Source organism: Macrosteles quadrilineatus, unplaced genomic scaffold (genome assembly GCF_028750875.1).
Source record: "Macrosteles quadrilineatus isolate MER2022 unplaced genomic scaffold, UCM_ALF_1.0 Scaffold_1__1_contigs__length_201487025, whole genome shotgun sequence".
Lineage (NCBI taxonomy): Eukaryota > Metazoa > Arthropoda > Insecta > Hemiptera > Cicadellidae > Macrosteles > Macrosteles quadrilineatus.
In genome coordinates this window covers 69,194,340-69,218,819 of record NW_026542594.1, presented here as the reverse complement: position 1 = coordinate 69,218,819, position 24,480 = coordinate 69,194,340, and the positions used below count along the sequence as shown (strand labels likewise).

The 24,480-nt window shown below is 36.1% G+C and overlaps 1 protein-coding gene across 4 annotated transcripts in view; it reads right to left on the bottom strand.

The window, feature by feature from the left end:
• The window catches only part of LOC128983538 (protein TFG-like), a 143,274-nt gene that overhangs the window by 95,402 nt on the left and 23,392 nt on the right, over window positions 1-24,480 (bottom strand). For all 4 annotated transcript variants that reach the window (XM_054402841.1, XM_054402844.1, XM_054402842.1 and 1 more), the window contains exon 3: window positions 7,219-7,360. In XM_054402841.1, coding sequence (XP_054258816.1) covers window positions 7,219-7,360 — 142 coding nt within the window. The remainder of the gene's footprint in view (window positions 1-7,218; window positions 7,361-24,480) is intronic.

The following is a 24,480-nucleotide window of genomic DNA, read 5'->3' as shown; positions in this document are numbered from 1 at the left end:
ACCTATCGTCAAACGAGAACTGTTAAAGTGTGTTACTTGTGCTCGTTATCGCTCTCAAAGAGCTCAACAATTAATGGGGCAGCTTCCTCCTACAAGAACATCACCATCACGTCCCTTTTTGCACTCTGGTGTAGATTACGCAGGCCCTTTTGTAATCAAAACATGGCATGGAAAGAGAGCAAAAACCTACAAAGGTTATATTGCGGTGTTCATCTGCTCGGCGACCTCAGCTATTCATCTAGAGTTGGTTTCCAACTACTCAGCAGAAGCCTTCATAGCGGCTTACAAACGATTCACCAGCCGTCGAGGCATCTGTGCTACTTTAACGAGTGACTGCGGGACAACATTTGTAGGAGCTGACAAAGAACTGAAAAGGTTGTTTTCATCGTCTTCAGCAGAATCAGGTCAACTCAAATCCCTGCTTGCTAATGATGGAACTGAATGGAAATTCAACCCTCCTGCTGCTCCACATTTTGGAGGTCATTGGGAAGCTGGTGTTAAATCAGTTAAATACCATCTCAAAAGAGTTATGAAGACCCACCTACTAACTTACGAAGAATTTTCGACAGTGCTGGTACAAATAGAAGCTGTACTCAATTCTCGCCCTCTCTGCCAGCTTACAGAAGATCCAGACGATCTAGCAATCCTAACCCCTGCGCACTTTTTAGTTGGCGAATCTTTAACTACTATCCCAGAACCTAATCAAGAAAACCAACCCACATCAAGACTTACTCGGTGGAAATTAACTCGCCAAATGTTGGAATCATTTTGGAAGAAGTGGTCTCGGGAGTACCTTCAACAACTTCAAGCAATATACAAATGGAGATTTCCTTCCTGTTCAATAAAACTCGGATCAGTTGTTCTTGTTGTTGATGAGCAATTACCACCATCAAAGTGGCCGCTAGCAAGAGTGACTGAACTTCATCCAGGTCGTGATGGACGTACCCGAGTAGCCACTCTGAGAACATCAAGTACCTCATTGAAAAGACCAATAGTCAAGCTTTGTCCTCTTCCAATTGAAGTCAGTGATTAATATTTATTGCTCCTTCGGTGCAATGGGGGGGAGAATGTTTAAAGTTATTTTTTCTAATTCACTGTTTCTAACAGCTGGTCTTATTTTATATCATGTTTACTTTTTGTTCAGTTTAAAGAAATACAGTCCACTAAAAACATCATCTAGTTTTTCTCTCTTAATTATCTATCTACATCTATCGTTCAATCTAAGTTTATCCATCAGTATCTAAATTCTTTAATCAGACTGGATAATATGGAATTAAAGAATTTAGTCAGCTGTTTCAACAAAAAAAGTTGGTTCTATGATATACAAAATCATTAAAAAGTTATAAGATTTGCCAACAGCTAATTTGAACTAAGCAGCAACAAAAAACTGTGATACGCAATGAGAGCTGTTAAAGTAGGATTGGTTACAGTTATGTTTATGTCTTTAATGTCGTGAATGATTTGTGATTTTTTGTGAATTTGTAATAATTTATTTTTTTTTTATTATTTAGGTTAAGTGGTAGAACATTATGGCTATGGTAGATGTGTAATACCGTTAGTATACCGTCAATTTAAAGAAGCAAATTTCATCAAACTTTGTCCTCACCCCACTGCAAATGCAAAGCTTGAGTATAACTGCAATAAGCATTTTAAACTTATATGCCAACCCCGTACGAAGGACGGGTACTCTGCTAGTGTAATATAATTCTCTTTACATGGAATATCAGTTGAGCATGCATGAAAGCAGTACGCAATGTTATTGCTGATTATTGTAATATGGACTGTGGATGAAAATCAATATTGTTGTTGCAGTTACAGCGACGCATTGTATCCTCTCTCCACTCTCCTGCCCCCCCCCCCCCTCACAGCAACATTTGATCAGTGGTGATCAAAATTACGTATGTCGCTTATTTCAAAAGTGGTCGATAAGGTGGGGGGGAGGGGGCAAACATGGCGGGGGGCGCTGTGCGTTAGCACGCTGATATTTCAAAAAGGCGAAAGATAGAACATCGGTTAAAACGTCGTTGTAATCCTAAAAATATGGACTAAAATAATGATTATTAGGTCCGAGGTTGTATCTCTAATAATATACAAGTTATTGCAAAAAAGTACAGTAGAGTCCCGCAAACCCGGCACTGGATAACCCGGCAGTCTGGATAACTCGGCCATCACCTGGCTCAGAAAATTAGTGATTTTTTGAGTCCGAGTTAAACATGGACACAAGCCAGCTCAAGTATAATCATTTGCAACTCGTACTAAGGATTTGTTGTACTATATCTGATGACTTCATACTGACTTGTAATATAAATCTAATTAAAGAAGGCTAAAAGCTTAAAAATTGTATTGCTCTTATTTTTAACTCTAGTTCCCGATAACCTGGCATTTCACAAACTCGGCACCCTTCCAGTCCACATTACGCTGAGTTTTCGGGACTCTACTGTAATATCAAATATCTTTGCTGATAGTTGTAATACGGACTGTAGTGATAAAAAATACACGTCGCCTACTTTTCAGGTGGTCGAGAACTTGAAGGGAAGGGGGACAAAGCTGGTGGAACGTGCTATTCATTGAAACGGCTCTAACTCGAGAACGGTATGAGATGGGACATCGGTCAAAACGTCTTTTGAATAAAAAAAATATGGTCAATAGAAAAGGTTATTAGGTACAAAGTTGTATCTTAAGTAATAAAAAAGTTATAACAAAAATATGCTTCATAATATCTAGATTATACAGCTATTTTTTTTCAAAAATCATAGGAATTGTTGATAAATAATTACTCGACTAAATATTAACTAGAGATGCATTTTCTTATAAGGAAAAATCTATTATTATCAATACATATGGTTCAAAAACTACTATCCTGATAATTAGACCAATTCGTATATACCAAGGAAAAATGTAGTTCGGATTCCACTATAAACTGTAGGTCCCTTAGTTGCCATTAGCTGTTTGGGCTATTAATTAACAGCTGTGTCTAAGGAATGTTGGCCTTAGTCACTAACAAGACTACAAGATCGCGCCACTCATTCTACACTCATCTCCATTCATACTTGGTTTAAAATACCTACTATGTATGGTCGCCATTTCATTGAACAAACAGTATTAAACAATAAAAAAAAAATTACGAATTCACAAAAAATCACAAATTATTCATGACATTAAAGACATAAACATAACTGTAAACAATCCTACTTTAACAGCTCTCATTGCTTATCACAGTTTTTTGTTGCTGCTTAGTTCAAATTAGCTGTTTACATAAATGCAAAAAAATGATAGTGCTGCACCCTGTTGGCAAATCTTGTAACTTTTTAATGCTTTTGTATATCATAGAACCAACTTTTTTAGTTGAAACAGCTGACTAAATTTTTTAATTCCCTTGAAATATGAATACTCATAAGGTTAACATGGGGAACTACAGAGCCACTGGGGCGGAGCCCAAAAGGATTTTTGAGATAAGAATATGCCTATATGGTAATCGGGAATGTGAGCTATCATCAAGCCACATTTCAGCCCAATCCGTCCAGTGGTTTATGCGTGATTGAACTTCAAACAAACAAACACACAAACTTTCACATTTATAATATTAGTAAGATAACGTAATTGGATTAACCTGCTGGAACCTTTCCAGAAAAATAATTAAAATTAAATGTAGAAAAACAAGTCAATGTTATTGAACTGCAAGGCAATGTTTTTTTAAACTGCGTGGTGTTTTTCTCGGAAGGAAGGGCAGTAGGATGTAAACAAACCATTAATCATTGTCTCCAGTAGGGTTCAGGCATTTTCAAGGTCAAAGACCCTCCCCTCTTACACCTCCCGTTTGCAATACGATGCTCCTATTGCAGACAAAATTGTGTAACAAAACAAGAAAGTAGGGACGGGGTCAAAAAAAGATATTTCTCTGTTCAAAAATAGAAAAATGTTGCAGATTATTTTCATAGAAATTAATTAACAGTAATTAATAACCTCACTCGTAGCTTGCTAGTTGCTATTCACACAACACTTTCAGACGACTTATTTTGTCATTATACTGTACTTTTAAGTTCACATTACAAAAAGTAGATCCTAATATTAACTAAGCTAAGAGAATGTATTTCAAAATCATACAGATAGATATCTGTCTGATAAACTAAAACAAACTAAATTGCTGCTAAATATAGGCTATTGTTAATTAATCAAATAAGAATGGTTGACAGTCTTATGTATCCATGCCGGTAGGTTGCAGTAAGGCCCGGTTCACGCGAGCGACTTTCCTAGCCGACTAGGCTGTGACTAGGTAAGCCCGACTGGGTAGCGGACAACAGGATTAAATGGAGCCGTTCACACGAGCGTAGGGCGTCGACTAGCTAGCCGCGTTCGAGCTTGGTGTCCCAAAACTTAGTCGGGCCCCGCTTCCCAGTCACTCGTGGCAGCTACCCAGTCACCCAGTCTAGCGGCGTAGCAGTACACGTAGCCTTATAGGAGCGTTCACACGAGTGATCGGGTAGTCGCGCTGCAGCTCGCACTCTTCCCTTTGTTCTCATTGTGCACCAGTGATGGATCCCAGTGGTTTTGAAAATATCTATATTTTCATCTAGTCCGTGGACATGTGTGGCTCGTGTGAACCAGTGTGATCCTGTGGTCCGCTACCCAGTCGGGCTTACCTAGTCACAGCCTAGTCGGCTAGGAAAGTCGTTCGTGTGAACCGGGCCTAAGCCTATCGTATTGCAGCATTGTAAACTAGGCAGCTGAGCGGAGTAATTTTAATTATGACACAACAAATTTACCGTCCTTGAAAATAATCATGTAGACTTTAGAGTTAAGGAAGCTGTCATTATATGTTGAAGTTGCCGGTGTGATTTTATAATACGAAGCATGAAATGTTGGGATGAAAGAACACAACACAATACCATGATTTATTTGGTTAAAATTAAATATTATTTCTAGGTTTGTTTACTATTCGAATGTTTGAATATACTCATTAAGATCTGTAGTGTATTAATTTAAATATAAAATGAATTGTATATTTCTAATTCAGATTCAGATAGTTACAGGTATTAAATTTGCTAGCTCGATCCATGTACCGTTAGAATATCGTACGATTTGACGTCATATGGCCTGATCGAATAAACTAACCACATTGGTTGAACGTTTCCATCACACCACCTTCCGTTCCCACTGCTACCTCGATTACCCGACACTCTCTGTACCTACAGTCATTGTCCTACCTCACCGACTCCCGCACACCAATGCGGCTTTTCTTAAATGTAAAAGTGTTTATTATTTCGAGCACCTGATCCTTCGTTCGCATCCAGGTTCGGATGCGACAAGATCGAGTCGGGCTCGAGTACTAAAGTATTCGTTCAACTATTCAAACTTTCAAATATTCGCACACCCCTAGCTGTTGGATACAAGTTATCTACTTTTCAAAATCTCGCTTCCCTTATTTTTATAAAACCATTTACCTAGCAGAGCTCCGGCCACGTGCCTTGCTCCTATTTTGAGCCCGCGCATGCGCAACATAGATAAATGTTTATTCAAAAGATTCATTCTAAGATAAGTGAAGAATTTGTCATTGTCAATACAACAATACCAACTCATCATCACTTCTGCTGCTGCTACTGGAGTCATCAAATCAAGGTAAGCCACACGATAATCCTGATTTACACCACGGGACTGTCGGAGCTGACATCTTTCTGAATACTGATGGTACCTACCAACGGTAAACGTGGCCGGAATAGCATTCCTACGGCTGTGCGAATTGGCGCGTAGCTAGTGTGGCCGGCCTGCAGTGTGGAAAGGCCTTTATGGTAACTATACATTATTGACACTGAAATTTTTCAAAGGCGCAAAGAAAATAGGGACTTGAAACATGAGATATTGCTAAGACTACCTACAATTATATCAGGGATAGGCTATGTTTGTATTTACAAAAGAGCTTCAGGACAAATGGTTTCACAAGAAGGAAGTAATGAATTGAAACTTAAACCTCCTAAACAAAATCTGAGGAATACGTGCCCTAGGGTCTAAAAAATAACACAAACATTACAACGTGTGTGATCCAAAACTGTGGTTTCAACTGCCAATAAATTGTAAAACATGATCCAAATGGATTCTCGATGCAGAGGGAAAAATCAAACAATAATTGCTTTCAGGAATTTTTGGATGGCTGGCATAAAAAACTTGATAATGATCAAAAAGATTTAGATTAAGTAATGAAATAAATTAATTAAAACAATAAAAAACAAGGTAGGAGATAGGTATTAAAAAGTTTAATTTATTAAAAGATTTAAGGTTGACCCTTGTGTTTGACCTTATTTAGCGATATTATAAAATGGATGAAGAAGAACAAATTGTGAGATTGTTGTCTAGTGTTGAAAGGTAGGACAGGGAACAACATTTAGTGGAAATACCTAATGGTGCGTTTGTTCGGGAACTTTTTTTCATGAAAAAGAGCTTTGACAAAATGAGTAGTCCTTCTAACAAATGATTTTTTTATTAGACAATAGGTGTTTTATTTCAAACACTATTGCAAGTTTTTCTAAGAGCTTTGAGAAAGTAAGTTGTCCTTATGAAATGATATAGTAGTCGATATGTCACCACTATCCAAATTTGCAGGTACAGTATTTAAAAATTTGATTAGGTGAAAATGAAAAAGCGCCCATTTTACCAATTCAAAATTTTGAATGCCTGACAAAGCCACTCTTATTGAGCGACCACTAATTTTGTTTAGGATCAACGGAAATCAATTTATCTTAAATCAATGTTATTAGTGTAACACGGGCTATAAAATGAAATGAGCGGTCACTCAATAAGGCTTTGTCAGGCTATACAAATTTTAAATTGGTGAAATGGGTGCTTTTTAACCCAATCTTAATTTTTAAATACCTGCCATTTTGGCTTTAGGGGTAGGCCTACATGTTTTGCACCATTGCTTATGTCTTAACCAACCCTTCAAAATGAGGGGGTCACTCAATAGGGGTTGCTATTTAAACAAAAATAAGTCACCCCCTACCCTTTTAGGGGGGTTGAAAATATTTTTGGGGTTAAAAATTGCAGATCCTTTGATAAAAATCAATGCCACAAACAGAATATTATCTATTTCGGTTGAAAAAATACAGATTTGTTTCAATACTTAACTAACACGCTGTATAGACACCATTGTTTTTGTTTGGAGTTAATGACAATTCTTCAAATGCTTCAAAACAATACTTCAAAATGACAACCATTTCAAGTACATACCTTCATCTTTGTACTTGATTGTTATATCATCAGTGCTGGTTAACTTTCCTCTAAACACTCTTTGCATCATCAAGACTAGCTCATCGTATGTGATCGCCTCATTGTGGATGGGGATCCTTCTAATATCATCACCCAGCTGAACCTGTAATAAATTTGATTAAATTTTTTCCCTCTAATAACTACAGTACAAACAGATAAAATACTATTTCCAAATTGGAGCCTTGGAAAACATCTCAGTTGATTATTGAAACTCAACTAAAATATAAAAAAAAAAACAGAAAAAAAATAAGTTTATAGTGTTTTTTCTCATTTTATTTACAGGCAAAATGAGAATTTAGGTTTGCTAAATCAAGGATAATGCACAATGATCGAGGATGGTCCTGCAATTAGTAACAGTTTTAATGGCAAGAAAGCTTCCTCAGCTACTTTCAGAAAGCATGTTTTTTTTAAGGGAGAGGAAGGAAAATGCTTTTACGCACACAGGTAGCCAGCCTGTAGTGTGAGACTCCTGAATTTATCACAGACTACTCACTAAAAAACACCCACTACTCTGTTGGACACAGACCTGGAATTGTTTGTCAATGTCACATTACTTCAAGTCAGGCCAACATGTGACCTAAGACCTCAGGGCTCTCACCGTTTCTGGCATTTAGATACTTTATGACCTACACTGTATCCCGGTCAAGGTCGAGCTTCTTGGCGTAAAGAATACCCTGGATGTGAAACACAGGTCCAATTGTCCTCATCCTCCATCATCATCGGTATGACCGTGTCCACCGACAGCAGTCCTACTTACTGTTGAGCCTCCAGGCGGGGCCTTTCCCAACGCTGGCAATCGAAAAAGGTATGTTCCACGTCATCGGGAATGACCAGAAAGCATGTTGAGGCTAATTGCATACACACTGATTTTGGACGGTCAGTAAAAAATTGGCCATCTAAAATTGGTGTGTGTGTGTGTGTGTGTTGAACTCAGAAAACACAGAATGACAATAGAAGGGGTACAGGGAGTGTAACTTGTCACCAATTTACTTGAGCTACAGAAACCAAGGTGGAGGTTGCCGTGCTGCTTTTGGTGAGCTAGATCTGTCTCCCGATTGGCTGTTGACAGGGTACTTATTTCATGGCAGTAATTAGAATTAAATCTGTCCGTAGTCCTTTCCCTTAAGGAATTGGACAGGTCAGTATTAATACAAAGAATAACTTAAACTAGTTTTTGTCACCGATAAGGTAACTGTCTTATGTCATGGAAGCTTGACCCCAGTAGATATTTTTTCAATTCTAATTTTAATTTTTTAAAGCTCTGAATGTCAAGTAATATTTTTGGCAAGGCCTGGTACAATTTAATTCCAATGTAATCTTGTTTGTGTTCAAATGTGGTGAGTTTGTGTTGTACTGCATGTGTGCCCTTTATTCGGGTGTTGTGCGTGCGATTTGGAAAAGTTGGTTTGATGTTCTGTGATTTTATGTAGCAAACAGATTCTAAGATAAAAAGCAAAGGTGAAGGGACTGTGAGAGAGGCAAGATCTTTGAAAACATTTTTGCAGCTGGTCATAGGCGGCATGCTTAAGATTGCTCTAACTGCCTTATTCTGCCAAACAAAGATCTGCTCAATGTTCTTCACAGCTCCCCATAAGATGATTGAATACGAAATGTGTTGTTTTATTAGGCCAAAATACACAAGTTTGGGGAGGGCCAGGGTTCCGAAGGTCCTTATTCTTCAAAGAACAAAGACCCCTCAAGCCCCCTTCTAGTTTTTAGCGAATTTCCCTATAGGGAAGTAGCTATTCCTGTAGGTGGGACGGTACGACCTAGGCCCGGTACCGATTTACTTTTTCATTTTGATGTCCCCAGAGGCAAAAAACACCATTCATTCAAATATATATATATACTAGCTGGCCCGACAGACGTTGTCCTGTCCTAATGTGGTTTTATGTCAAATGCTCGTTCATTTACAAGATGAGCTCGTTCGCATAACTCAATCACGTCCTGGTTGAAGTTCCTTCGCTACGCTCACTTGCCTGCAGGTTAGCTCGTTCGCTACGCTAACTCGCCTCCAGGTTGAAGTTCATTCGCTACGCTCACTTACCTTTTGGTTACAAATTAGCTGCTGTCATAAATTTAAAAAATAATACAGTAGTGCTGCGCCCTGTTGGTAAACCTATTAACTTTTTAATGCTATTGAACATCACAGAATCAAACTGTTTAGTTGAACCAGCTGTTAAGATTCTTTAATTCCATTTAAATATGAGTACTCATGAAGGACAAACAAACATACATTGGATTTTATATATATAGATAGATGTGTGTGTGTCCGTAAACGCGATAACTTGAGTAATTTTTGTCCGATATTGATGAAATTTGGTTTAATGGTGTAAGGTGGAATAAAGTTGAATGAGTTCGCGAACCAGCATGATCGGACAATGGGAACAGGGTTTTAAGGGGGGATTTATGGGGTAAAAATTAGTTTTTCTCATTTTTGACCCTCAAAACACAAAATTTCCGAATTTCTCTCTAGACCTTTTCAAAGAGCTTAAAAAACAAACAATTTAATAAATCAAAGTGTTTTTGTATGGTTATTAGTAACGGAGAAAATTCAAAAAATTGTAAATTAAAAATTCTTATGTTATTCTTATGGACAATATTGTACAATTGGCAAATTTATTTATTTTATATTAAGCTATTAATATTTTACTGAAAAAAACACTTAACCCTTTCAGTGCTAGGCCAATAATTCATATTTTATAAGACTTTTTTGTTTGCCTTTTAATTCCATTACCCGTTGTTGAATTTTAACTGTCATGCTGTCACTGTTTTATTAATTAGGCTAATTTTGAATAATAACACAATAAGAAAATATATAAGAAAGATAAATCCCGGTATTTGTAGTAAACATCAAATAAAACTTAGTTTTTGTTGTAATTTTCCTGGTTTTCCTATAAATTTTTATGTTCTGATAGCATTATTTGAAACCGAAATCTCACAAAATCAAAAGACATATAGTTTACAATGTAATATTGAATTTAACCCTGATTTAGTTGGACGAGGTTATTGTAATATAGCAATTTTTGGGAAACTAATGTTTTGCAGCAAAGTCTCAGGAACACATTTACTACTACTAAAACTAAAAGATTGCATCTAAATAGTCCGTGACTAGCTGGTGCTGCTACCTAGTAACGCATTGAACAACTATCTGCAGCGCCATCTGTTCGCAATCGGTGGCGACAGCTTAAATACCGGGTTTTGACTCCCCAGTCTTCAAGCACAGATAGCCGAGAAGGCTAGGGCGTGTGTCACTTGGCCAGTGGCATTCGTCTGCTCGGGTTCGAATCCCGTCCTGTGTGGCAAATAATTGGTGACCTGTGTGTTTGTAGCGATATACTACAACCACTGGGGCATAGTGAGGTGTTCATAATCCTTGGTTTAGACATACACCTCGAAATCATCGGATTGGGCGAATCTTTTAGCTAAGTGGTTGGTAGTGTATCCTATGAACATGCAGGTCACCAATGGCCGTTTTGCTATTTTTTTTTTAAATAACCTTCCTCTCTATATCCCTTAGGGTTTTTTTAAAACAACGATATATCGTTTCATAGCACTGAAAGGGTTAAGGTAACAGTACTCAAATATAAATTTTTTTTTAATTTTTTTTTATTAGGTAGCCTATTTAGTTTTGTAGAACAGACTTTTCTGAACACGTAAATAATAAAAATTAAGGAAGAAAGAAATTATTTTTTAAATTTTCGTCTACTTTTATAAACTATTGCATTGCAGCCTAATTTAGCATGTCCAAGGTCCTACTACTAATCAAGACACAGAGGGTACGCCGTCAAATATTAAAATTTTTTTAACATTTTTTTATTATTTAGTTTTGTAGAACACACTTTCCTGAACACGTACATACCAAATATTATGGAAGAAAAAATTATTTTAAGCTATACAGCGACTTTTATACACTCTTACTTTAGCATGCCCAAGGGTCCTACTACTACCCGTGACAGGGGGTACTGTTGTCGTTTTCCGAAAGTCAAGTGGTTTTTAGTCAGGTACACTTTTCTTCCTCAATTATAATCCAATTTCAATGAAAATTGGTGTGTGTGTTCCTCATATGATAAGGAACAATAATACGAATCAGTTTACATGACAACCAAAAACCTTTGAAATAAAAAAATATTTTATGTTAAAAAATTACAAAATATTTTATAAAATTTTTAAAATCATACTAAAAGTTTAATTTTGCTCAAATACTTTTTTTGCTTCTTATTATTGTGGGTAATAATGTATTAAACTTAGTACAAAAATTTCAAGTTGATAGGTTAATATTTGTAAAAGTTATGTGTACCTAAAAACTGTAATTTTAACATGGGCGGGATAGGGAGTACTGTGTCACCTTAATTAGTTTCCTTGTAGCAGCAAACCTTGGTACTCGTTAAAACTAATGTTATTTTAAAAGATTTAATTGAAAATAAATTTAGAAATAGAAATTCGCTTAGTCGGCAGGTTTGCTGCGGCAGGGGTATTTTTATTTGTGCGTCCCAACTCAATTCATCATCCAATCTCACTCAGTTTTTGAAATTTGGATTTGATCCTCTCTAATAAATAGGTTTGTAGTCCTATTTTTTTATATTTTGTCTTTTTGCAGTTTGGATACACATGTATCCTGTTTTTTGTGAATTTAATTTGAGTTTGTTTGAAGAGAAAAAGTCAGCCGGATCGTTTGCTTTTTGATTAGATTCAGCCTCCAGGCGTCGCCAGTCTCCTTTACGAACAATGTTGTATCATCCGCAGAGGTAGACGCTGCTCTTCGGAACAGAATCTTCAAGTTCATATATGTCAATGAAGAATGAGAAACCGGTAAGTTCAGACTGTGTAATTTGTTCATTGTCACAAATCCTAAGTCTGTATTAAAGCTCAATCTATGCTACTATCAGATAGAAACAATTTTGTAAACAATAAAAAGGCAAGTTTTTGTTGTTTGAAGCCAGGTCACATTGCCAGTAAATGTAAGAACAGACCTAAGTGTATAATTTGCAAAAAAATCTCATTTTGTTATAATGTGTAACACGATAGGTCAAAGTCAAAATAAACCTACAAAGAAGAATTTAGGTAAAGAAAATTCAGCCTGTAAATTGAAAATTGAGCCTGTAGCTGTATGTATTGTGGTGAAATGAAATGAAATGAAATGAAAATGAAATGAAAAACGTTTATTTATCCCAAGAATATAAACTAAAACAGAGAGTAGCTATACAACTAACAGTACAATATTTCTAAAATAAAATAAAATTTGCCTTACTTATGGGATAGGCCTGCATGGGCAGGTGCCTGTGCGTAGGCCTGGCTGTTATCAGTCTAAGCAAATTGAGGGCACACATTAAAATTGGGAAGGTTTTTAAGCCTTGTTAATTTAACTTGATCGTTTAGCGGATAAGAGAATGTCGGCGACGACAACCAAAGCCAGTGCAATCTAAGACAGGAGACATTGTGAGGGCGAGGGGGTCGAAGGGTCAAGGATTGTTTAGTCAGGGTCAAGTAAGGTTAGGTCTGATCAAAGTTTCGGCCTCTTCATTGGTAATCGTGTGCAGTAAAACAAGCATCTGTTTTTTGAATTTCTGTATTGAGGGTAAACTAAAAATGTGTTGAATATTATATTTTTGAATAAGATTTTGATATAGAATCTGAGCAACATAAAAACAGTTGGTAGTTAGAACTGACTTATGTAGCTGAGGGACAGATATTCCAACATTGTGTGAATATCTTGTGTAGTGTTGATGTGTGACTGCTGTAAGGATCGTGTTGGATGATTGGTATTAGTTAAAGGTAACCGTTCAAATTCAGTTCTAAGTTCAGGCTGTGTATTTTGTTCATTGTCACACAAATCCCAAGACTGTATTAAAGCTAAATCTATGCTACTATCAGATAGAAACAATTTTGTAAACAATAAAAAGGCAAGTTTTTGTTGTTTTTAGCCAGGTCACATTGCCAGTAAATGTAAGAACAGACCTAACTGTATAATTTGCAAAAAAATCTCATTTTGTTATAATGTGTAACACGATAGGTCAAAGTCAAAATAAACCTACAAAGAAGAATTTAGGTAAAGAAAATACCAGCCTGTATATTTAGGTAGATTTCAGCCTGTAAATTGAAAATTGAGCCTGTAGCTGTACGTATTGTGGTATTAGTTAAAGGTAACCGTTCAAATTCAGTTCTAAGTTCTGGCTGTGTATTTTGTTCATTGTCACACAAATCCCAAGACTGTATTAAAGTTCAATTTATGCTACTATCAGATAGAAACAATTTTGTAAACAATAAAAAGGCAAGTTTTTGTTGTTTGAAGCCAGGTCACATTGCCAGTAAATGTAAGAACAGACCTAAGTGTATAATTTGCAAAAAAATCTCATTTTGTTATAATGTTTAACACGATAGGTCAAAGTCAAAATAAACCTACAAAGAAGAATTTAGGTAAAGAAAATTCAGCCTGTAAATTGAAAATTGAGCCTGTAGCTGTACGTATTGTGGTATTAGTTAAAGGTAACTGTTCAAATTTTCCCATAGAGTGATGGTTCTCTTTAACAAAATTCTCGGAAATGCAACTTATATTAGCACCGCTATCGATTAATGTGTATGTTGAACATTTGGATATCTGTATTGGAATTTCGAGACAATTGATTAAATATGTATTTTGTGTATTTTCTTGTTTATTATTTTCCTCTTCGATATTCATTCAAAATTCTTGGTCACAATATATGTTATTCAAAATTAAAATTTTTTCTATTTCTTTGATTAAATTATGGTTAGTTTCTTCTTCATTGTTTGGCCGTCAAGGGTTACATTATTTTTCGCTGCGAATTCTGCAGAAAGGTGATACGTGTCCTCCTTGCTGCACCGTGTTGGAATTTATTTGTAATCTTGTTCCTCATTGCCTTCTTGGTATTAAGTTTAAAGCAGCTGTCATGTATGATAGTATATGCCATGTGTTTGCTATGTTTATTTTGTTGTTGTAAATAAACTTCATTTCCACTATGGACTTTAGAAACCATACTGTGTAGTAATTTTACTCCTATTATTATAAAGGAAAATCAATTATAAACAAGTGGTTATGGGACCAGTTTCACTTTTATTGTAACATGTTCTCTGTGGCCTATTTTGAACTGTTTAATATTTGAGGAAAGTGTTTAAGAAATATTCAGAAAACGACGATGGCAGCCATTTTGACATCAACGCCGGCTCCAAGTCCATTCATTCAACAAGAGGTAGTAGTTACTGAAGTAGCCGCTAGTAGCAGCACCACTCGAGAACCTTCCCAAAGTGCATACAAGCTGCTTCATTTATCTCTTAATAATATAGACCGTGAAATGACTAATGAAAACGCAGTAAAGTTGGCAGCTGATAATGGCGTAAATGACGATTCCCAAATCATGCAGCAAATTCAAACGGCAAACCCAGACATTACTTGTCTTCTCACGGGGCTATTTAATGAAATAAGAGTAATTGAAAACAAAATTGAACAACCTCAGAAAGAAATAAAAAAATGAAATGAATTTGAAATTAGACGATTTAAATGAACAACTGGAAAACAAGTTCAATAAACGTTTTCATGCAGCCGAAGTAAAAATAGTGGAATTGTTTGAAACCCAATCTCAAATGAATATTAAATTAGATCAGTCAATTAAACTACACCAAAGCACAACAATAAAAATGCAAACTATTGAACATAAATGCCAAACTGAAAATCAACGCATCCGGCAAGAAATGATTCATGAAATTGAGACAAGAGTGACAAGTCAAGTTCAAACCTTTGAAAATTCCCTTCAAAATCAATAATCCCAAATAACCAATTATCTCGAGAAAAAAATTAGAAGAACAATCTAAAACCACGTTAACTCAGATCCAAAATCACAATCAAATAATGAAGAAACAAAATTAAGGTGAATTAAATCAATCTGTACTGGATCTGAAAATGATTCCACAAATCAAACAAAATTCTGATTCACTCAACCAGCAACAAAACAAAATCAGCCGATTGACAGACACAGTAAACCAAATTTCACAACAAAATTTTCAAACAATACCACACAATGGAAACATAAATGTTACTGTATCTGTCCAAGCAGTGATCCGATTCTTTCTAACCGGACATTACCAAAATTTAATGGGAAAAGTCACAATCCTAATGAATTTTTATTGAAATTGAAACAATATTATGACAGGAGTGCACAGCGCTATCTAAATTCATCTGATGCGGCTGAAAATCTCAGAGAAATTACTGAAGTAAGCCTTGAGCAAGACCCCACTACACTACAGGCCGGAGTCAAGCCGCGGTGACGTCACACAAGTCGCCGAAACTCAGCGCCAGCAATACACGGGGATAAAGCGGGGTTTGGTGTCGCGCTTCGATAATACTGCCCTTGATCGTCAAAATAAATTAATAAAATATTTGTATTATATACCATTGTACAACTTGATTATATACCATTGTACAACCATTGTACTTACCATTGTACACTTTTTCAACTCTACTGGCTTGAAAAACTTGGTGTGGAACTGCCAAAAGACGCAATCTCCCGTTCGCATCGAGTCGGCAAGCTGCAGACACCGGGAGACGACGACAGGGAGCGGCGTCGGCCCATCATCGTCCGATTCAGCACATACCGGGCCCGACGGACTGTATTTGATGTGAAGAAGCGGCTAAAGGGGACAGGCGTAACCATCAAGGAGGACCTGACGCACCTTCGCCAGCAACTGTATAAGCAGGCGGTGGCAAGGTTCGGCGTGGGAAACGTCTGGACCCAGGATGGCAGAGTGCTCTGGGTTGACAAGAGCGGGGAGAAGAAGGTGGCGACGAGTCTGACTGACCTACCAGCTTTGGCCCAAAACACTGCTTCAGTTAACAGTTAAGATTCTGTTTAATTTTTATCACTAACTACTTTTCTATCATTTTTAATTTTATTATGTTATTATACATTTACATTTAATATATTTTTTAATATTTTTGTTTATTTTTATATTTACACTTTTAAAGAATAGTAATGAATATTACTATTAAACTGAAATAGATTTTGTTATTTTGTTTTAAATTAAATTATAAAATATATTTTATGATCTTAAAGTTTGAAAGTTAAGTTTATGTTCTCAATTTATTTATATTTATTATCTTAGTGTGTAATATGGTATTGCAAACAGTAAATTAATTTATTTATTAACATTATTTGTTTTTATATTCTTTGCATGGAAAAGTTCACGTTCAAATAATATATAAAAAAAAAAATCAGTTTGTTTACAAATGTATAATGAATATGAGGTTTTATTGTTGAATTTAATGTCATTGAGTTTAGTTTCTTTGGATGTATTTTATTCTAAAAAAGGGGAAAAAATCTTTTATTTTTTGTTCATTTGTGAATTGTTAGCGGAGCCAGACAAGCGTGTTGTTTTATTCTTAATAGTGATTTTGATTTACTTTAATAATTTAAGTATGTATGTATGTGTGTGAGTGTGAATCAGTGATCGCAGCTTGTACAGTGGTCTTGGGTGCGCCTGTCGTGACGTCGCGTCCTGTGGACCCGGGATAGCGAGTCCACAGCCGCACAGTGCTCGCCGCAACGACCCGCTTATCTCTCCCCCCTCCCCCATCCTACACCCTACATTGTCCACCGCTGATTGTCTTTCTCGCTCCTTATCTCCCTATCCCAAACACCTGAAAGCGGCGCACATCAATGCCCAGTCTTTGCGTGCTCACATTGATGAGGTTAGAGAAATATTTTGTCCCGGTAATTTTGATTTAATTTGCATTTCTGAATCCTGGCTGAAGCCGAGTATTCATTCAAATGAGGTGTTCCTCCCTGGATATGTGCTGCAACGTAATGACAGGTTTGGTAAACAGGGCGGTGGCGTTGCGGTGTATATCAGGGAGGATTTAAAGTTTAAAACAGTCTTTTCTTCACCATCGGAGTACTCGGCTGGGCCAGAATTCCTATTTATTGAGATCAGTTTGCCTGGAGCAGATGCGCTGTTACTAGGAGTGTGCTACCGCCCACCAAGATCAGGGCATCTGCTTGATTTTGAAAATGCTCTGCTTAACGAGATGTTCAAATACAGTCATGTTTTGATCATGGGTGATTTTAACACTGACTTACTATCGTTGACTCATAACTTTGAACACAGACAGCTATTAAATATCGGGATTTTAAAAATATGAATGTCGCTCAGTTCATGTTAGATGTTCAACAAACTCCGTGGCACTTCATTGAAAATTTAAATTCTGTCGATGAAATGGTTCATGAGCTAAATTCATCCATATTGAATCTCTTTGACAAGCATGCTCCCATCGTTTCAAAACGTGTGACAAAACGAAGACCTGTTCCGTGGATGACCCCTGAAATTAAAAGTCTGATGGCTCAACGTGATAGCTTATTTAGAAAGGCTAGACGCTCCAGCAATTTAGAACTAAAACAACAATATCGGAATCATCGTAATCGAGTTAAACAGCTTTTACGAAATTCAAAACTCAGATACATTCAGAAACTTTTTGAAAATCAAAAGCAACCATCAAATGTTTTATGGCGCAAGGTTAAAAGTCTTGGGCTAGGGAAACAATTTGATTCTCAACCGGTACACATTCCTCTAAATGAATTAAACGTTTACTTTTCTTCTTGCAGTCAAAATACCAACCAGCATCAAGTTGACAGTTACTTAAATGAACTAGTTAACTCTCCAACCCCACACCTGAGATATCCTGAGTTTAATTTTAAACCAGTTATTCAGTCCGATGTTTTGATGGCTATACGCAGAATCCGAAGCAATGCTGTCGGTTCTGATGGTATCCCTATTCGTTTCATCAAAGACATCCTCTATGCCATCCTTCCAACTATCACGTTCATTTTTAATGCATCTTTAAGGCACCATTCTTTCCCTTCTTCTTGGAAGTCTGCCATTATCCGTCCCCTAAAAAAGATCTCAGCCCCAACCTTGGTTGGGGATTTCAGGCCGATAAGTATTTTGCCCGCTCTATCTAAAGGCCTAGAAAGAATCTTTCACTGTCAAATCACTGAATTCATCACAGAAAACAACATTTTATCTGACTATCAATCTGGTTTTAGGACAGCACACAGTACAGAGACAGCACTCCTTCGAGTGACTGAAGACATAAAACTTGCTATGGAGCGTCGACAAGGAACGATTCTAACTCTATTTGATTTTTCTAAAGCATTTGACTGTGTTAATCATGACCTGCTGGTTCAGAAATTACGGGCCATAGGGTTTTCCCAGAATTCTCTTAAATGGCTGAGATCTTATCTGTCAGATAGGCAGCAATGTGTGGAGATTGGTGACACGAGATCAGACTGGGTGACTGTTACATGCGGTGTGCCTCAAGGGTCAATCCTTGGGCCTCTGCTCTTCGTACTGTACGTCAATGACATAAACTCGACCTTGGTTAACTGTAAACACCACATGTACGCTGACGACTTACAAATCTATGACCATTTTACTGCAAACAACGAAAACGACTGTGTCAGAAGGATCAATGAAGATGTCAACCGAATAGTTACTTGGACTGAGAATCATGGACTGAGACTAAATCACGAAAAGACGAAACCGATTGTCATTAGCCATTCTCGACTTCGACCTTCAATTGACTTAGACTCCATAAACCCAATCACAGTTAATGGCAAAGCACTTCCATACTACGACAATGTCAAGAATCTTGGTATATCTTTCAACTCTTCACTTACTTGGGACATAGCAGTTACGGACACACGAAAAAAGGTTTTTGCCTCCATACATTCATTGAAAAGATTACAGAATTTTTTACCACAACACACTAAACTACATTTGATCAAATCACTTGTACTACCCCACTTCAGTTACTGCAACTCATTGATCAATGACTTGACTGCGACTCAGGCGGGTATGCTCCAGCGGTCACAGAATTATTGTTTGAGATTTGTCTATGGTCTGCGACGTATGGAGCATATCACGCCATACTACCTTGAGGCACACATCCTGAAATTAAATGATCAAAGATTTATTAAAATTTTGTCATTGGTTTTTTCAATTTTGAAAATAGGCTCCCCAAAATATTTCAAATCCGATTTTAAATTTGTGTCTCAGGGTAGTTCACGAATGTCTCGTTATTCTTCGATTACAATGCGTATACCTCATCATGTGACCACAGCTTATGGCAGGGCTTTTGTTGTTACCGCTTGTCGTCTGTGGAACGGCCTACCCCTACACATTAAGACCCTTGATAAACGTTCCCAGTTTGTGGCGGCACTGAAAAAGCTCTATTTTGAGAAGATGGTCTCGGCTGGCGTGTCCTAGGGCTACTGTTACCTTGCGCGTTTGCTGATGCGTGTATGCGAGAGTGTGTGAATGTGTTTTTCTATTTGTTAAATTTTTATGTTTTTTTTTTAGATATGTAGGTACTTGAATTGTTAAATATTTTATGTTTAATTAGATTAAGTTATCCCTATGTTACATTATTTATGTTATATTTTTAATGTCAGGTTAAGTGTAAGAAAGGGCCATGTGGCCCTAACTTTGCCTGAAAAAATAAAGGATTTTTCATTTCATTTTTTCATTTCATTTCATTTCATTTCATTTCATTGTAATCTGCAAAAACTGACAATTGCATCGGTGTAACTCTTGGATCTTCAATGATTAACATATATTTTAAATCTGATAATAAAACAACTCTTGAGGACGTTGTACGGGTGATATTAGTAATAACTGTTTGTTTTTCATATTTGATGGTTTAACAAATACTATGTCTCATTCATAATAATTGCCTCTATAACATTTTGTGCTATAAATTAGTTTGTTATCTTGTAGGCCTATGATAAATAAATTATGTAGAACTAATTTAAACAAATACATGTTTGTTTTATGAAACACTAAATAATTATAACTCAACGTTTTATTTCTCATTATATTTATTCAATCACATAAATTTCAATCTTAACAACAATACAGTATATGTTACCGTTGTTAATACATCAATAAAGAAATATTAAAGTCAATATACATATATAATATTTATCTGTAGAAATGCTATTAAAGTACTTTTTAATTCAGTTGTACTCGGGGTTTACTTTATCTGTTTTCATTTTCTTAACGCTGTTTTTATTTTTACTATCCTTTCCTTTTTTTGCCTTATCCCTGTTTATTTTGTCATTGAAATACTTGGAATAAATCAGACCTATGAAAAAGAGAAAATCAGACCTATGAATTGATTTTAACCATTTTTCACGATTAGCAGCGTCGGGCGGGAATCTGAACACTGGCACTGAGGGGTCCTTCGTAGTATAATTGCTTTTGCATCCTGGGGCACAACTAGCGATCTCAATCCTGGGCCTTCAATCCAATCCCGTGATTTCGGGATTCGTCTCAGCCGATCCCGGGATTATACAATATTATGATTTTTAAACTTTTAGCCATTTTAAATGAGCGAGAAGTCCCCTCGTTGAGTACTTTAATGTTTTGACTGGCCTTACCAGTGTCCTTACACAGCTGGAATTTCACCAGAACTTTAATCACCCGTCTTTCTTATTTACAGTGTATAAATTTTGATAAGTCACTCTAGAATATAATAAATACATTTAAAAATCGCAATCGCACGTAGCCTATACGTTATGCTAATATATAGATTAAAAATATCTATGATGAAAAGATTAAATGGGAAGAATCACGAGTAACAGCGTAAATATGTTATTTTGAATGACAGCAATAAAACAATAAAGATACTGTAAACCAATAAAGCATCTGCTTATATAGTAGCGGAACTGAAAAACGTAATTTTCAGGATTGTAAGAAATTTAATCACCACACTAATAACCAAATACGAAGATAAATGTATAGACCCTAAATATAAGCAATCTTTATAATGAAATTATAATGGTGTGTTTATAATTATATTTTATGCCTTAAATGAAAATAATACTTCAATTTCCGATAACAATGTTATATTTTTGCTACACGAATTGCATTGTTTACGTTTAATGTCAAAAGTAAAACTCAAAATAACTTATAGGCCTACTGTAATTAAGTTCTCACTAATGTAACATTTACAGAAAATAAATCCAAATCGTCTGAAAACTGAAACATATATTTACATTCGTTCGCCTATTGAGTTTAATGCTAATTTAATATTCCAATCAAAATAGATCATTGCTTATACCATTTCATATATTTACTGTATCGTCCTAAAAATAAAGAGTATATGTGTTTCAATTGTAATTGGACGTATTTTTATTTATTTTCCGTAAGTAAAAGTCCCCAAATTCATAAAAAAATAAATATAAACATAGGTTTTGCGATCCCGTCGATCCCGGGATTAAAAGTCACCAATCCCGGGATTTCTAGGTATCAAATCGGCCGGGATCCCGGGATTGAGACCCCTAGACACAACACGACGATGACATGATGACTAAATACACTAAACTTCATTATACAACAACACAGAGCAGTGGGTATTGGCGCCGCACAACGTTGTGTCTTACGGCGGCGAAGCACGGAGGCGGGCTCAGTTCGGCGACATGTGTGACGTAGCGCCCGAAATGGAGGGGGTAGCTCCGGCCTGTAGTGTAGTGGGGTCTTGCCTTGAGCATCATGCAGCGAGATGGTTTCAGCTCATCAGAGAAGACATCTACGATTGGGAAAGTTTTGCAACTGAATTCCACCTGATATATTGGAGCCGTGACGTGCAGCAGTACATCATAGTCTAGTTGCCAAAAGGCATTTTTCACCCAAACCTGAAAGTAAGGTTCACCCAATGTTTTTTAAGACCTACATAATTAAAATCTGCAGGGTGCCACTTTGTCACCCTTGAGCAAATTGAAATATTCAAGACGAGGTGTTAGCCCGTCCTACGTACGGGAATTCAGTATTCAGTTAAAACCGTGTACAATTCTGATCAGCTAGTTTACACATATAAAGACAAAGTTTCTCGCAGTTTTAATGTGAAAAATCATCTTGTAAACAAATGTTGTGTGACCAAATATGTTTTTATTCCATCATAGGCCTACCTATACGATATGCATTTTAAATTCGATAATTTTACAATAAAACAGCAATTCTGCAATTTTTACGATGTGAAAAGCGTTGAAGTGAGATTTGCAGCCGATTCGCACAGACGCACACTGATTATAAGTAGCCTACAATAGAGAGAGTAATAGTCAATTGAGAAGTGTATAGACCTAGTCAACGATACCACCTTCCATAGCATACCTGCCTCTTCCATAATTATTATCACCACAATACAACTACTATACACAATTTCCAGTAGGTCTGAATAGAAACTACCTAAAATAAAACGATAATATCCAATAACATTCACAGTACACATAATTTAACTTTGGTGTACTAACATCAAAACTAATCGTCACACCTATCCTTTATATCAATTTCACTGCATTAATTGCTAAATAAATAAGTGTAAACAAAGAAAAGTAAAAACAATAACAGTTTGTTTTGACACAGCTGTTTGGTTCAAATAACATTCATTTGAAAAAAAGAACTGGTCACATGTAGCAGGAATATAAAAAGTAAACACGCTAGTAAAGCTAATGACGTAATTGTCAATGTTTATTATCCATACCGTTGTCAGTTCTATCCTTGATAATTACCCACCCTCATTGAATAAATGTACATCGTAATTTCCAATATTAGTTAATTTAAACTACAATATATTCATAGTTGAAATAAAAGTGATATTTTCACGTTTGGGGGCGCTGACTATCAATTATCAATTATTTAAGATGGGGACGCCACTACGTGAGTATTTTAACCCAAATATGAGTGAAGGATGAGTGTAGGATGAGTGGCGCGATCTTGTAGTCTTGTTAGTGACTAAGGCCGACATGTTCCTTAGACACAGCTGTTAATTAATAGCCCATACAGCTAATGGCAAGTGACCTACAGTTTATTGTGGAATCCGAACCAAACATTGTGTTTTTTTCTAATCTTTCCTTGAAAAGTGGAGCAGTAAAATAATTTGCATTTATCCTTTTTTTAAGACTCGTGTACAGAGCCTCAATTTGTACTGTGGTTTAATTAATTTTGGTCTAAACTATTTTAAACTGTGGTCTAATTATCTCTACTAATCTTACTTATTTCCTATAATCAATGACAAAATAAGAGTAAATAAAATAACCTCATAGTTCCATAGTTTATATTAAACCAGCTGGTAGTTAAAACAAATTATATTGCTCTAAAACAAATCGAAGATTACAAAGATTGATTTAAAAAATAATTTGAACATCCTAGTATTTTACTATGTATATTTAATTAATCTGTCATCCTCTTACAGAAGAATTGAACGTATCAATGATTAGCATTACACATAGTATAAATAAGTCAACCCTAAGTATGTCTTACATTTTTATCAAAATGCTGAATTTGTGACACAAAAGCTGAATGTTTACAGCTGTTATGTTAAGCAAATTATTTTACGCCAAAAGCTAGTTTAGAATTTTAGCGTCGGCTGCTAGACTTTTTAAAAATTAAAACTTAATTTCTAAAAAACTGGGACCCTAAACTAAAATTATGGCTTCGACATTCCCTAGTTCTCAAAATTATCTTTCTTTCAACACAAAAATCATGAAAATCCGTCGAGTGGTTGATTCAGAATCGTGAAATAAAAAAACACTGTTTCGTTTTTATATCATAGATGGCAGCCAAGATGGGTTAAAAACTGTATACAGTAGACCCCCTCTTAACCGACCCTAATGGGACCGGACCTAGGTCGGATGACTCAAAAGGTCGGTTAAAACGGGCAATCCCTAAAATCATAATATAATGAAGTGCTATTCATTTGGAATTATATAATCATTATTTTGAAGCCATACATGCATTATTTATCAAATAAACTACTCTTGTCTCCTTTTTCGTATTGACAGAAAAGTCACAAATAAACACAAAACACGTTAAGTCAAATAGGCCTACTTTCAGTGGAATATATTATAATAGTAGGCAAGAGTCAATAAAAATTAATCAATAAAAATATTTCAATACCGTAACTTTAGTACTGTAATGTATTAATTGATACAGTAAAGAACCTTTTGTCGAAATTAAAGATGCAAGCAACCATTTTGTTACAAGACAGGATGTTTATAACCTCTCAATGGAGGCTCCAGGCACAAAAACTATCTTGACCTTGGAGTTGTAAACCCCCTTTCCCTGCCCTCCCTACAAGTTGTGTTGTTTCTGTTTGTTTATTCCAGTGATAAGATAATCAGGTAACGCACACTTTATGATGTTATATATTTGCCGTAC